The sequence below is a fragment of the Schistocerca gregaria genome, chromosome 9, assembly GCF_023897955.1.
Source record: "Schistocerca gregaria isolate iqSchGreg1 chromosome 9, iqSchGreg1.2, whole genome shotgun sequence".
Taxonomy (NCBI): Eukaryota; Metazoa; Arthropoda; class Insecta; order Orthoptera; family Acrididae; genus Schistocerca; species Schistocerca gregaria.
The window spans coordinates 110,242,441-110,256,484 of NC_064928.1; the positions used below are offsets into that span (position 1 = coordinate 110,242,441).

The following is a 14,044-nucleotide window of genomic DNA, read 5'->3' on the forward strand; positions in this document are numbered from 1 at the left end:
TAAAAACCCACGGTTGTTAACTGTATGGCTTGTCTTACTGGGTTAAACTGTTAACATAAAAGTAGACGTCTCAATGAGCAGACTGTGACAGTAATGTTTAATACGCGAAATACCTTCCCATGGTTGGCTTGCAAGCTGTGGAAAGAGCACTAGAATTCGCCGGTACAGAGTATCCCAGCAAGTGGATAAAGCGACATCTGTGCGTAGAAACATGCACTACATGAACGCTGACGGCACGCTGTGACCCGGAAGTTGCACATGTGCAGGAGCACCGCACGCGTGCACAATTTCTCGCCGGCCCTGCTTTAGATAGACAATTTGCAACTCGTTCTGAGATAGCGATTTAGCATTATAGAGGATTTAAATAATAAGGATGCCTGATTGTCTCGTTTAGCTGTTCATATTTGCTTACTCCTCTCTGTCTTCTGTCGGCCTGTACCAATTACAGACCTATCGAATCGTGACACCCTGGTGCAGACCTAGCGCTGTTATTGCAACACCACACAGCACCTGTTCAGCTCCAGTTACCGTTTGCAAGAGAGCGCCTTGTCAGTTTGAGGAGACTCTTTTGCTCAGAGCATCCCGGGAAGGCGGCGGGCGTTTGACGCGGTGCGGCAGGGGCCACGGAATCGGATGCAGCTGTTGACCCCAATCTGAACCGCCGGCGAGACGCACGCCTGATTGGCCGTCTGGCCAGTGACCAGCCGAACGATCGGGTGAAAGCCGCCTCTACAATGACCGACGGCTCAAGATTCCAAAGACCACTCTCGTCAAGCCGGTTGCTCTCCCTGGTGCGAAACTCGTAAGGGAAAGTCCCCATCGCACGCCTCTCACAGAGGGTGGCAACTATTAAGGGTGTTACAAAAACGTACGGCCAAACTTTCAAAAAACATTCCTCACACACAAATAAAGAAAAGATGTTGTGTGGACATGTGTCCGGAAGAGCTCATTTTAGTTTCGTCAGTATGTACTGCCTCGATTCGCCGCCAGTTGGCCCAATTGAAGGAAGGTAATGTTGACTTCGGTGCTTGTGTTGACATGCGACTCATTGCTCTACAGCACTAGCATCGAGCACATCAGTACGTAGCATCAACAGGTTAGTGTTCATCACGAACGTGGTTTTGCAGTCAGTGCAATGTTTACAAATGCGGAGTTGGCAGATGCCCATTTGATGTATGGATTAGCACGGGGCAATAGCCGTGGCGCGGTACGTTTGTATCGAGACAGATTTCCAGAACGAAGGTGTCCCGACAGGAAGACGTTCGAAGCAATTGATCGGCGTCTTAGGGAGCACGGAACATTCCAGCCTATGACTCGCGACTGGGGAAGACCTAGAACGACGAGGACACCTGCAATGGACGAGGCAATTCTTCGTACAGTTGACGATAACCCTAATGTCAGCGTCAGAGACGTTGCTGCTGTACAAGGTAACGTTGTCAACGTCACTGTATGGAGAGTGGTACGGGAGAACCAGTTGTTTCCGTACCATGTACAGCGTGTTCAGCAGTTGATTGGCCTCCACGGGTACACTTCTGCGAATGGTTCATCCAACAATGTGTCAATCCTCATTTCAGTGCAAATGTTCTCTTTACGGATGAGGCTTCATTCCAACGTGATCAAATTGTAAATTTTCACAATAAACATTTGTAGGCTGACGAGAATCCGCACGCAATTGTGCAATCACGTCATCAACACAGATTTTCTGTGAACGTTTGGGCAGACATTGTTGGTGATGTCTTGATTGAGCCCCATGTTCTTCCTCCTACGCTCAATGGAGCACGTTATCATGATTTCATACGGGATACTCTACCCGTGCTGCTAGAACATGTGCCTTGACAAGTACGGCACAATTGTGGTTTATGCACTATGGAGCTCCTGCACACTTCATTTCAGTCGAAGTGTTCGTACGCTTCTCAGCAACAGATTCGGGGACCGATGGATTGGTGGAGGCGGACCAATTCCGTGGCCTCCACGCTCTCCTGACCTCAACCCTCTTGAATTTCATTTATGGGGGCATTTGAAAGCTCTTGTCTACGCAACCCCGGTGCTCGTATTGTGGACGGCTGTGATACAATACGCCATTCTCCAGGACTGCATCAGCGCATCAGGCATTCCATGCGACGGAGGGTGGATACATGTATCTTCGCTAACGGAGGACATTTTGTACATTTCCTGTAAGAAAGTGTTTGAAGTCACGCTGGTACGTTGTGTTGCTCTGTGTTTCCATTCTATGATGATGTGATTTGAAGAGAAGTAATAAAATGAGCTCTTACAGGGAAAGTAAGCGTTTCCAGACACATGTCCACATAACATATTTTCTTTCTTTGTGTGTGAGGAATGTTTCCTGAAGGGTTGGCCGTACCTTTTTGTAACACCCTGTTTATTCACAACCGATACCAAAGTGTTACATGTTTTCACATGTTACTATCCTTCAAAGTAGTCACCAGCGTTTTGTAGAACCCGTTGCTAGCGTTGTGGAAGGCGTAGTATACCGTGAGCAGAGCCTGTTCTGTTGGTGGTGCAAATGGAGCGGTCTGAAGTTATGGTGATTCTCGTGTACAACTCTGATAGCGTTATACTAACGCGTTACGTTCCTCCACTGTCAATGCACAGCGTTACTGTTCGTTTTTGGAGCATCACCTGCGACCAGCTTTGCGAAGGAAGCGGCGACACTTTCTGCGCAATCCACTCATCATCTTGCACGACAGTGCATATAGCGCAAGCTGTGGCTGCTCTGTTCGGTCGATGGGACTGGAAATACTGTACCATCAACCATATTCCCCGGACTTTAGTCCTTGTGTGCATTCGCTTCAGAACTGTTCCAGAGATTCGACAGGCAGTAGACCGCTCCATTAGTATCATCAACAGACCAGGCTCTGGTAACGGAATAGTACACCTTCCACATCGCTGGCAACGGGTTTTACGCAACGCTGGTGACTACTTTGAAGGACAGCAACAGGTGCAAACATGTAACTCTTTTGTGTCGGTTGTGAATAAATAGTTGCCACTATTTCCAATGCTCCTATTTAGTGGCAAGACTGCCCAATGGATATCGCGTCGAAAACTGAACACAAATCAAGCATGAAAACGGGAAGGTGTTGTACTGAACTATGTAAAGAACGGTCCAAGCTCAAGATGTGCAACATCGAGAGAATATGAACAGCCATTGCGTCATGATTGTGCGGTCACAGTCTTAGACCGTGAAGTGGGAAAACCGTTTTCAAATCTCCCTCGTACCCATTTTTTTCCCACAAAATTATGAACTGTCTGGCCGGGTACTTCGCTGTATTCAGATTTGTACTTCAAAAATGGTTCAAATGGCTCTGAGCACTATGGGACTTGACTTCTGAGGGCATCAGTCCCCTAGCACTTACAACTACTTAAACCTAACTAACCTAAGGACATCACACAGACCCATGCCCGAGGCAGGATTCGAACCTGCGACCGTAGCGGTCGCGCGGTTCCAGACTGTAGCGCCTAGAACCGCTCGGCCACTCTGGACGGCCAGATTTGTACCTGTGTCGTGGTGTAACTCCGTTTGCAACAGCGAGGTGTAACGAAGGGATATCCAAGTGTGCGACCTCCTATTTGTTCTACCAATGTAAGGACTGTTGCGTTCCGTTGAAAGTTTTGACTCTTGAATTCCTTTTATGTCTTTTCATTGTTGTGACATGCATACGTGGCATTTCGCATGCATTCCCTATTGATCTCATTTGCTTGAGACGGTAATATAGTGTTACCACAAGACTCATGTTCCATTAACACTACCAAGACTACAGTCCGAAAACAGACACGTCAATGACCGAACATTATATATATTTATATATATAATGTCCTCACTCTTCTGACTGGTTTGATGCCACGAATTTCTATCCTGTGCTAATCGCTTTATCTCAGAGCAGCACTTGCAACATACGTGATCAATTATTTACAGGATGTATTCCAATCTCTGTCTTCCTCTACAGTTTTACCCCCCACAGTTACGTCTAGTACCATGGAAGTAGTTCTGACGCCTTAAGAGATGTCCTGTCATCCTGTCTCTTCTTGTTAGTATATTCCACATATTCCTTTCCGATTGTTCTCAGAACTTCCTCATTCTTTACTGTATCAGTTCACCTAATATTCAACATTCGTCTGTAGCACCACATAATTTTGTGAAAAATAGGGGTACGAGGAAGATTTGAACGCGGATTTACCATTTCATAGTCCAACGTAGTGATCACACAACCACGACGCATTGGTTACTCATACGTATACATCTACATACATACCCCGCAGTCCACCATACGGTGCGTGGCGGAGGGTACCTCGTACCACAACTAGCATCTTCTCTCCCTGTTCCACTCCCAAACAGAACGAGGGAAAAATGACTGCCTATATGCCTCTTTACGAGCCCAAATCTCTCTTATCTTTGTGGTCTTTCCGCGAAATGTAAGTTGGTGGCAGTAAAATTGTACTGCAGTCATCCTCAAATGCTGGTTCTCTAAATTTCCTCAGTAGCGATTCACGAATAGAACGCGTCCTTTCCACCAGAGAAAACTGGTGATTTCTCAAACTGGGGAACAATCAAGAATGGGGTGCCGCAAGGTTCTGCCTTGTATCCTCTGCTGTTCTTAATATATATTAATGTCTTGCCATTCTATATTCACGAAGATGCAAAGCTGGTACTTTTTGCCGATGATACAAGTATAGCTATCACACCCGACAGACAAGAATTAACTGGCGAAACTGTAAACGATGTTTTTCAGAAAATCATTAAGTGGTTCTTTGCAAATGGGGCCTCATTAAACTTTGACAAAACACAGTATATACAGTTCCACACAGTAAATGGAATGACACCATTAATAAATACCGACTTCGATCAGAAATCGGTAGCCAAGGTAGAATATTCAAAATTTCTAGGTGTATGCATTGATGAGGGCTTGAACTGGGAAAAACACACTGAGGATCTGCTGAAACGTTTGAGTTCACTTATGCTATTAGGGTCATTGCAAGTTTTGGTGATATACATCTGAGTAAATTAGCTTACCTCGCCTATTTTCATTCTCTGCTTTTGCATGGCATTATATTCTGTGGTAACTCATCATTGAGGAAAAGAGTGTTCATTGCACAAAAGCGTGTAATCAGAATAATTGCTGGAGCTCATCCAACATCATCCTGCAGACACTTATTTAAAGAGCTAGAGATCTTCACTGTGGCCTATATATTCACTTGTGAAATTTGTTATTAACAATCCGAATGGAATGGATAGTGTCTTGAAAGCAGGATATCAGATCAACATCAACAAAAGCAAACGAGGATAATGGAATGTAGTCGAATGAAGTCGGGTGATGCTGAGGGAATTAGATTAGGAAATGAGACACTTAAAGTAATAAAGGAGTTTTGCTATATGGGGAGCAAAATAACTGATGATGGTGGAAGTAGAGAGGATATCAAATGTAGACTGACATGGCAAGGAAAGCGTTTCTGAAGAGAAATTTGTTAACATCGACTATAGATTTGTCAGGAAGTCGTTTCTGAAAGTATTTCTGTGGAGTGTAGCCATGTATGGAAGTGAAACGTGGACGATAAATAGTTCGAACAAGAAGAGAATAGAAGCTTTCGAAATGTGGTGCTACAGAAGAATGCTGGAGCTAAGATAGGTAGATCACATGACTAATGAGGTAGTATTGAATATGATTGTGGAGAAGTTTGTGGCGCAACTTGACAAGAACAAGTGATCGGTTGGTAGGACATGTTCTGAGGCATCAAGGGATCACCAATTTAGTACTGGAGGGTAGCGTGGAGGGTAAAAATCGTAGAGGGAGACGAAGAAAAATGGTTCAAATGGCTCTGAGCACTATGGGACTTAACATCTGTGGTCATCAGTCCCCTAGAACTTAGAACTACTTAAACCTAACTAACCTAAGGACATCACACACATCCATGTCCGAGGCAGGATTCGAACCTGCGACCGTAGCAGTCTCGCGGTTCCGGACTGAGCGCCTACAACCGCTAGACCACCGCGGCCGGCGGGGAGACGAAGAGATGTATACACTAAGCAGGTGCAGAAGGAAGTAAGTTGCGGTAGGTACTGGGAGATGAAGCTTGCACAAGATAGAGTAGCATGGAGAGCTGCAGCAAACCAGTCTCAGGACTGAAGACGACAACAACAACAACAACAACAACAATAACAATCCGAACGAATTCAAAAGTAATAGTAGTGTACATGGCTACTACTCTAGGAGAAAGGATGATGTTCACTGCTCTAGGTTAAATCTGACTTTGGCTCAGAAGGCGGTAAACTATGCTGCCACAAAAGTCTTGGGTCACTTACCTAGTAGCATCAACAGTCTGACAGATAGCCATGTAGCATTTAAAAGGCATTTCTTAATGGCAACTTCTCCTACTCATTAGATGAATTTTTGGATATAGTAAGTGGGTAATTTCCCTGTGTTATGCGTACTGTAAGACCTTCCGGACACACACCATCAGAATATTCGAATTGTCGCTCTAACGAAGTAGGCGAGTGTCAGCAATATGACTCATGGTCTTATCGTGGCGTGTTTATCTTCTGCCGTTAGGTCAGACGATAGAAATGCCACTTGCACGCTTAGAGTAGCATATTGACGGTGACCAACTTTAAACAGAACTTGTATAATTTTCACACACATTTATTAAAACAGTAACAAGAATAAACCTTACGTAACTTTATTCTGGATGCTATTTACAATTGAGAATCTGAAGATCCTTTGGTTTATGTACGTTAATCTTATTCTCACATACCTCCGATACTCAAACGTGGCTATAGACTGGTACAGACAAATGCAGACTGAATAATCTGAGGGCTGTACACTCGTTATAACACCTTGCGCGTTCAGGTATCACTGCGCGAGTGTGATCCGCGAGGAGAGAAGGTTCTACGTTAGCAGCAATCTCATTGGCTGCGTGACATTAATACACTGATCGGCGGAAGCAGAATTTGGTCCGTCTCTAAGGCAGCGCCATCTTGTAGTGTGGAGACGGACGAGCGCTGCGCCTGCGCTGCTGTGCTCAGCGCTCTAGTGGGAACCATTCCCCAACCCACAAAAATAAAAAAAATAAAAATAAACAACTAAAATATTGTGTCATGTAGTATTTTGTTTAATGTAATATCTTGTATAGCCACCTTTTATTAACCTGACACGTTCCACATCAGTACGAAGTGTCGTAGTCATGATAAATGGAACAAGTACTAATCAAATCAATCTCTGTTCCTTCCTTGCTTCTTCCTTCATTTCTTTCTTTCTTTCTTTCTTTCTTTCTTTCTTTCGTGAAACATCCCTCACCTCGACCCGTTGGCAGGCGCCTCCCGACGCGGCACCTGTCGAGCGTGTCGGCGGACGAGGGGGTGGAGGTGGAGGCGGAGGGCGGCTACGGCAGCGCGTCGTCCTCCAGCTGCAACAAGAGCCTCAGCCAGCACCTCAGCTGCGACTCGGGCTGCTCCGCCGTCTTCGAGGGCTCCGGGCTCGACCTCGCCTCCAGCCTGCCCTCGTGCAGCTACAGCCGCGACGGCTCCGCGCTCGAGGTGAGTGTCAGCTCGAGCACAGTGGAGCAGTGTCTGGCTGAGGCAGGGAGCGGTGGTGTACAGCCGTGCCCTAGGCATCCGAGTGTTCGCCTTGCAGCGTTGGTGAAGCGCGTCCCTTCAGGGGGGAAACCACTTTAGGAGGCTGTGCGACACTGATTTTTATGGGAGGGACGAATTAGTTAGAATTTAAAAAAAAATTTACATCATTTCATTCATATTCCAAACAGTTTTGTTTTTAATTTTTTCAATAGTATCAGGCAAAAATAACAGAATTACCCTATGATGTCCGTTCAAGGTTGTGAATACACACTACTGGCCATTAAAATTGCTGCACCAAGAAGAAATGTAGATCATAAACGGGTATTCATTGGACAAATATATTATACTAGAACTGACATGTGATTACATTTTCCCGCAATTTCGGTGCATAGATCCTGAGAAACCAGTACCCAGAACAACCACCTTTGGCCGTTAATAACGGCCTTGATAAATGTAGATCATAAACGGGTATTCATTGGACAAATATATTATACTAGAACTGACATGTGATTACATTTTCCCGCAATTTCGGTGCATAGATCCTGAGAAACCAGTACCCAGAACAACCACCTTTGGCCGTTAATAACGGCCTTGATACACCTGCGCATTGAGTCAAACCGAGCTTGGATGGCGTGTACAGGTAGCTTCAACACGATACCACAGTTCATCAAGAGTAGTGACTGGCGTATTGTGACAAGCCAGTTGCTCGGCCACCATTGACCAGACGTTTCCAATTGGTGAGAGACCTGGAGAATGTGCTGGCCAGGGCAGCAGTCGAACATTTTCTGTATCCAGAAAGGCCCGTACAGGACCTGCAACATGTGGTCGTGCATTATCCTGCTGAAATGTAGCGTTTCGCAGTGACCGAATGAAGGGTAGAGACAAGGGTCGTAACACATCTGAAACGTAGCGCCCACTGTTCAAAGTGCCGTCAATGCGAACAAGAGGTGACAGAGACGTGTAACCAATGGCACCCCATACCATCATGCCGGCTAATACGCCAGTATAGCGATGAGGAATACACGCTTCCACGTGCGTTCCCCGCTATGTCGCCAAACACGGATGCGACCATCACGATGTGCTGTAAACAGAACCTGGATTCATCCGAAAAAAATGACGTTTTGCCATTCGTGCACTCGGGTTCGTCGAGTACACCGTCGCAGGCGCTCCTGTCTGTGATGCAGCGTCAAGGGTAACCGCAGCCACGGTCTCCGTGCTGATAGTCGATGCTGCTGCAAATGTCGTCGAACTGTTCGTGTAGATGGTTGTTGTCTTGCAAACGTCCCCATCTGTTGACTCAGGGATCGAGACGTGGCTGCTCGATCCGTTACAGCCATGCGGATAAGATGCCTGTCATCTCGACTGCTAGTGATACGAGGCCGTTGGGATCCAGCACGGCGTTCCGTATTACCCTCCTGAACCCACCGATTCCATATTCTGCTAACAGTCATTGGATCTCGACCGACGCGAGCAGCAATGTCGCGAAACGATAAACCACTATCTAGATAGGCTACAATCCGACTGTTACCAAACTCGGAAACGTGATGGTACGCATTTCTCCTCCTTACACGAGGCATCACAACAATGTTTCACCAGGCAACGCCGGTCAACTGCTCTTTGTGTAGGAGAAATCGGTTGGAAACTTTCCTCATGTCAGCACGTTGTAGTTGTCGCCACCGGCGCCGACCTTGTGTGAATGCTCGGAAAAAGCTGATCATTTGCATATCACAGCATCTTCTTCCTGTTGGTTAAATTTCGCGTCTGTAGGAAGTCATCTTCGTGGTGTAGCAATTTTAATGGCCAGTAGTGTAGTTCTCCAATTGCGTATAGTGTAGCCATTCCCGTTTTCATCTTAAATCAAAAAGGTTTTGATTTTACATTAATAACTTATTTTCTAACAATATGAACCTCAATGTAGGCGAAAACAGTGAAAAATAAAAATTTTACAGGCGTTGTCACAATTCGATTTTCACGATTTTTTCTCTAATTATGCAAAGAAAAATACCCTTAAAATCATATTATCATCCCAAAAGTTGGTTCATATAATACGTAATTTTGTAAAGAATCATACTATCAATTTTCGTAATGTTCGGTTCCGTAATTTCTTAGACTGCAAGCAAATGTGAAAAAAATCATTTCGAGATAAACGCGTTCGAAAAATAAATTCTCGAAAAGTAGAAATTCAAGGAATTTAACACTAATGTAAAATGCTTACCGATTAATCTGCAAGTCCAGCAGCATATAGTAATCCTTCTACTTCCTCGTAGGCTTCGTTTTGCGCTGGCAGCATTGCTTTCCGACCTTCCTTCGGTTCCAATGAACTACGTCGATTCTGCCGGCTCACACGCTGGTTATCCATTTGTTCGCCATACTTGAAGCTGTGCGTGCCTACTACAAGTCCTGCCTCGTTCATGAATTTCCTTCACTGAATAAGCCCGCTGCTAAATACGATGCCAACTCGACGACTTTTAGACTGGAGAGCAAGTGCTTAGGAGCTAATCCTCAATTAGTGGAATTGAAACTTTCATGTGCATTTTGTGTGTGGCCACCTAAACATTTCTCCAGTAATTCATCCCTTGATGAATCTCCATATATTAGATGAATTTTCTTCTGTACGTCGGGGTGCAATGGCGTAGGCTGCGCTTCATGCTCCATTCCAAGGGCTGTTCGTTTCTGCCACTCGCACCAGCTGTCTTCTCCCCCTGGCCAACACTCGTGTCGAGGATTTTCATCCTTGGAAATCATATGATGGTATGCCGGCATAATTGCTTTTTCCAGCCTTTACCCGATGTGCACTCGCTTCTACACTCATAAAACGTAAACGAATGCGAATTTCGCTTTGAAATTTTGACAGTGTATTCTTGGGTATTGAAGCTAACGATTTATGCAATAAAAATGGGAATTTTTGAACCTCCTAAAGTGGTGTATCCCCTTAACCAACATCGCTATATGTTAACTGTCTACACGCGATCGGAAGAGTGGGACCAGTGACATATGGATCTTTACTGCGTGACGTAAGGCTAAACGGGGCGCGACTATCGGAAATTTTCGGAAGGTGGGCGCCATGTTCATATTTATTCACCTCATGGGGTATTTCTCCCAGTTACCTTGTGTACTACAGTGTAGCAGTTTCTTCTACGTAAGGTCCATGTTCAGTCGAGCTACAGTATGCTACTTGGCAATGACACAACATGCGAAAGGTACTTTCGCCCTTAAGTTTTGCGCACCAGTAATTTGATCATACATATCTTAAGTTTGGCAAACCTCTATAGATTTCCAGTAATTCTTAAAATGAAAGAGCGTTCTGCAGATTTTTGAAGGCATTTTTACAATTCGATTCCAAAAAAGACAGCAAATCGCCCAAATAAATATTTTGGCATACGGGACTGAGCTGACAGTATTGCACAGAACAAAATGTTGTCCGATATTATTAGGTCGAGGAGCCGATGTAACGCAAGGTGAACAATTCCAGAATCTGAGTGTGTCTCACCGCAGTTTCCAGTGGGAGCATCACCGACTCTGGACACTACACTTTTGAGTGCATTTATCTTGTTTCGTGCTTACTGTGATTGTCCTCGTGCAGAGAGCGGTATCCAAAAGTTATCTCGAAACATGTTAAGTGCAACAATTATGTCTTACGTATATATTATACTGCAGCATCACCTTCAAGTTAACCCTTTCGGGAGTAATGAGTTAGATCCTTTACGTTTATGCCACTTTTAAAATTAACTCCTGGAATTTTTTCCTTGTTAGTGTGTTTCATACACTCCGCGGTTCCACTTGACTACCTCCACTTTATCAGATCTTTACCCCTCCAACTAGTGTTCATTCTGGGGAATGTGAAAACTTCGCCTCGAGCTTAGTGTTGTGGGTACCTTTACTCCTAATGTTCTCCCTGAAACGTCTTAGAAAATCACGATGGAACTCTAATAACCGTTTGACCTGGAGAGGACACTTCGTGAACAAACGCGTCAGCATTAAATAAAAATAGTGTCATCAAAGACCTAACTTTAGTCATGGGTTAGTTAGGTCTTTTTGGCCGAGGTGAAAGAGGAGTCTTCCGTTGTTGGTCCCTTTCTGAAAACATGGCTATAAATACAACTTTCATCACCAGCGATGTAGCACACACTTCACAGAAATACTTCTCATACTTCCTGCTACACCCGGCTGCTGTGGTCGAGCAGTTATCGGCGTTTCAGATTGGAACCACGCGGCTGCTAGGATCGCAGGTTCGAATCCCGCCTCGGGCATGGATGTGTGTGATGTCCTTAGGTTAGTTAGGTTTACGTAGTTCCTAGTCTAGGGGACCGATGACGTCAGATGTTAACTCCCATAGCGCTTAGAGCCATTTGAACTTCCTGCTACAATACGTTCATATGTATCGTAATATATTCCCTAATTCTTGCAAAGATCTTGGATAATTTGTTAGTGATCTTGCAGATTCAGATCCCTCACTTTCCGAACATTTTCAACTGTGATGCTAGTTGACAGTCTACTGGAACTTTTCGTCATCCGTCCAGTAACTACGGAGCGAGGTCGCGCAGTGGTTAGCACACTGCACTCGCTTTCCGGAGGACGACAGTTGAAACGCGTGTCATTGCATTCAGCAAGGTCCGAGCAGGCACACGGGGGGAGGGGTTTATTAGTGATTGGCAGCTCCAATGTTAGGCGGGTGATGGAGCCCCTTAGGAAAAAAAGCGGAACGGTCGGGGAAGAAGGCAAGTGTTTACTCTGTCTGCTTGCCGGGGGGTCTCATCTGAGATGTGGAGGAAGCCCTACCGGCGGCGATAGAAGGCACTGGGTGCACCCGACTGCAAATTGTTGCTCGTGTCGGCACCAATGACTCCTGCCGTCTGGGTTCAGAGGTCATCCTCAGTTCGTACAGGCGGTTGGCGGAATTGGTGAAGGCGGAAAGCCTCGCTCGCGGGGTGGAATCTGAGCTAACTATTTGTAGTATCGTTCCCAGAACCGATCGCGGTCCTCTGGTTTGGCTCCGAATGGAAGGCTTAAACCAGAGAGAGGCTCGGACGATTCTGCGGAGGGTTGCAAATTTCTCGACCTCCGCTATCGGCTGGAGAAATGTAGGGTCCCCCTGAATAGGTCAGGCGTGCAGTACATGCAGGAAGCGGAGTACGTGTGGAGTGCACATGGGGGTTTTTTGGGTTAGAGAATTCCCTCTCTAGGCCTGACAAGGCACCTCCTGAGACGCGACAAGGTAGTAGTAGGCAAAACCCAACAGGGAATAACAATATTAATGTGCTAATAGTAACCTGCAGGAGCGTCTATAGAATGGTGCCAGAACTGCTCTCATTAATAAACGGTCACAATGACCACATAGTACTGGGGACAGAAAGCTGACTGAATCAAGATGTAAACAGTAATGAAACTCTGAACTCAGATTGGAATGTATACTACAGAGCAGGCTGGACAGTGAAGGGGGAGGCGTGTTTATAGCGATTATCAGTGCAGTCGTCGGCTGATACTCGTATCCGAGTTTTCATTCCTCTCCTGAGATTTCCTTTGTCACGGTTCAGGCGTGGAAGTGTCGTTGATGGCTTAGCAATGCAATCCTAGCGTGGAACAGGTGGCCACAGACATTACAGCTGATGGAAGGTGGAGGACGTGGCTGAGCCTGGAGGAGTTTGTCTCCGGCGTTTGTCATTCTCCATTCTTCGACGTTCCAGCTCAAAGTTGAAAGTGCAATAGTATCGAAGGAAATTGACGGAGATCCGAAATGTGAAATAACTTGGGTGAAGGTCACGGTTAAAGCAGGCTCAAACATGGTAATTGGATGTCTCAATAGGTCCCCTGGCTCAGCAGCTGTTGTGGCAGAGCAGCTGAAGGAAAATTTGGAAAATATTTCGAGTAGGTTTCGCGACGCGAACCGGAACCGTGGCAAGGCGCTCTTCACCGCGAGGCTCTACACATGCGGCGTGCTATTTCGTGGGTTTCGCGCTTCACAAACCCTTAAGTTCCTGAGTGCGATATCATTGCAAACACCGTTGCACTTCACGTGCTCAATTAGCGATGCGCCATGTCACTGGGTCACAATTCTTCACAGCTGAAGAACATTTTGCACATTTCGAGCGAATGATTAGGTCGTCAGATCGCCTGACATGAATACCACATGTGTGGGATGTAATCGAGAGGTCAGTTTTTGCACAAAATCCGGCCCCAGCAGCACTTCGGCAAATATGGACGGCCATAGAGGTGGCATGGCTGCAGAAGACTTCCAAATCGAGTTATTGTACGAGGGTCAGTCAAAAAGTAATGCCTCCTATTTTTTTTCTACGTTTAATTGTCAGGAAATTTAAATGCAATTACATAGGTTGAAAACCACAACATTGAGGATCATTTTGTCATTTTTCAATGTAATCTCCGCCCATCTCTACAGTTTTGGTCCATCTTTGAACAAGGGCATGTATCCCAGCACGGTAAAAATCACAGCTCTGCTTCCTA

The 14,044-nt window shown here is 45.6% G+C and overlaps 1 protein-coding gene across 2 annotated transcripts in view; it reads left to right on the forward strand.

Annotated features, from left to right (window-relative positions):
• LOC126291602 (serine/threonine-protein kinase SIK2-like) overlaps positions 1–14,044 on the forward strand; it is a 408,627-nt gene that overhangs the window by 332,501 nt on the left and 62,082 nt on the right. For both annotated transcript variants that reach the window (XM_049985138.1, XM_049985139.1), the window contains exon 9: positions 7,324–7,546. In XM_049985138.1, the coding sequence (XP_049841095.1) occupies positions 7,324–7,546 (223 nt within the window). The remainder of the gene's footprint in view (positions 1–7,323; positions 7,547–14,044) is intronic.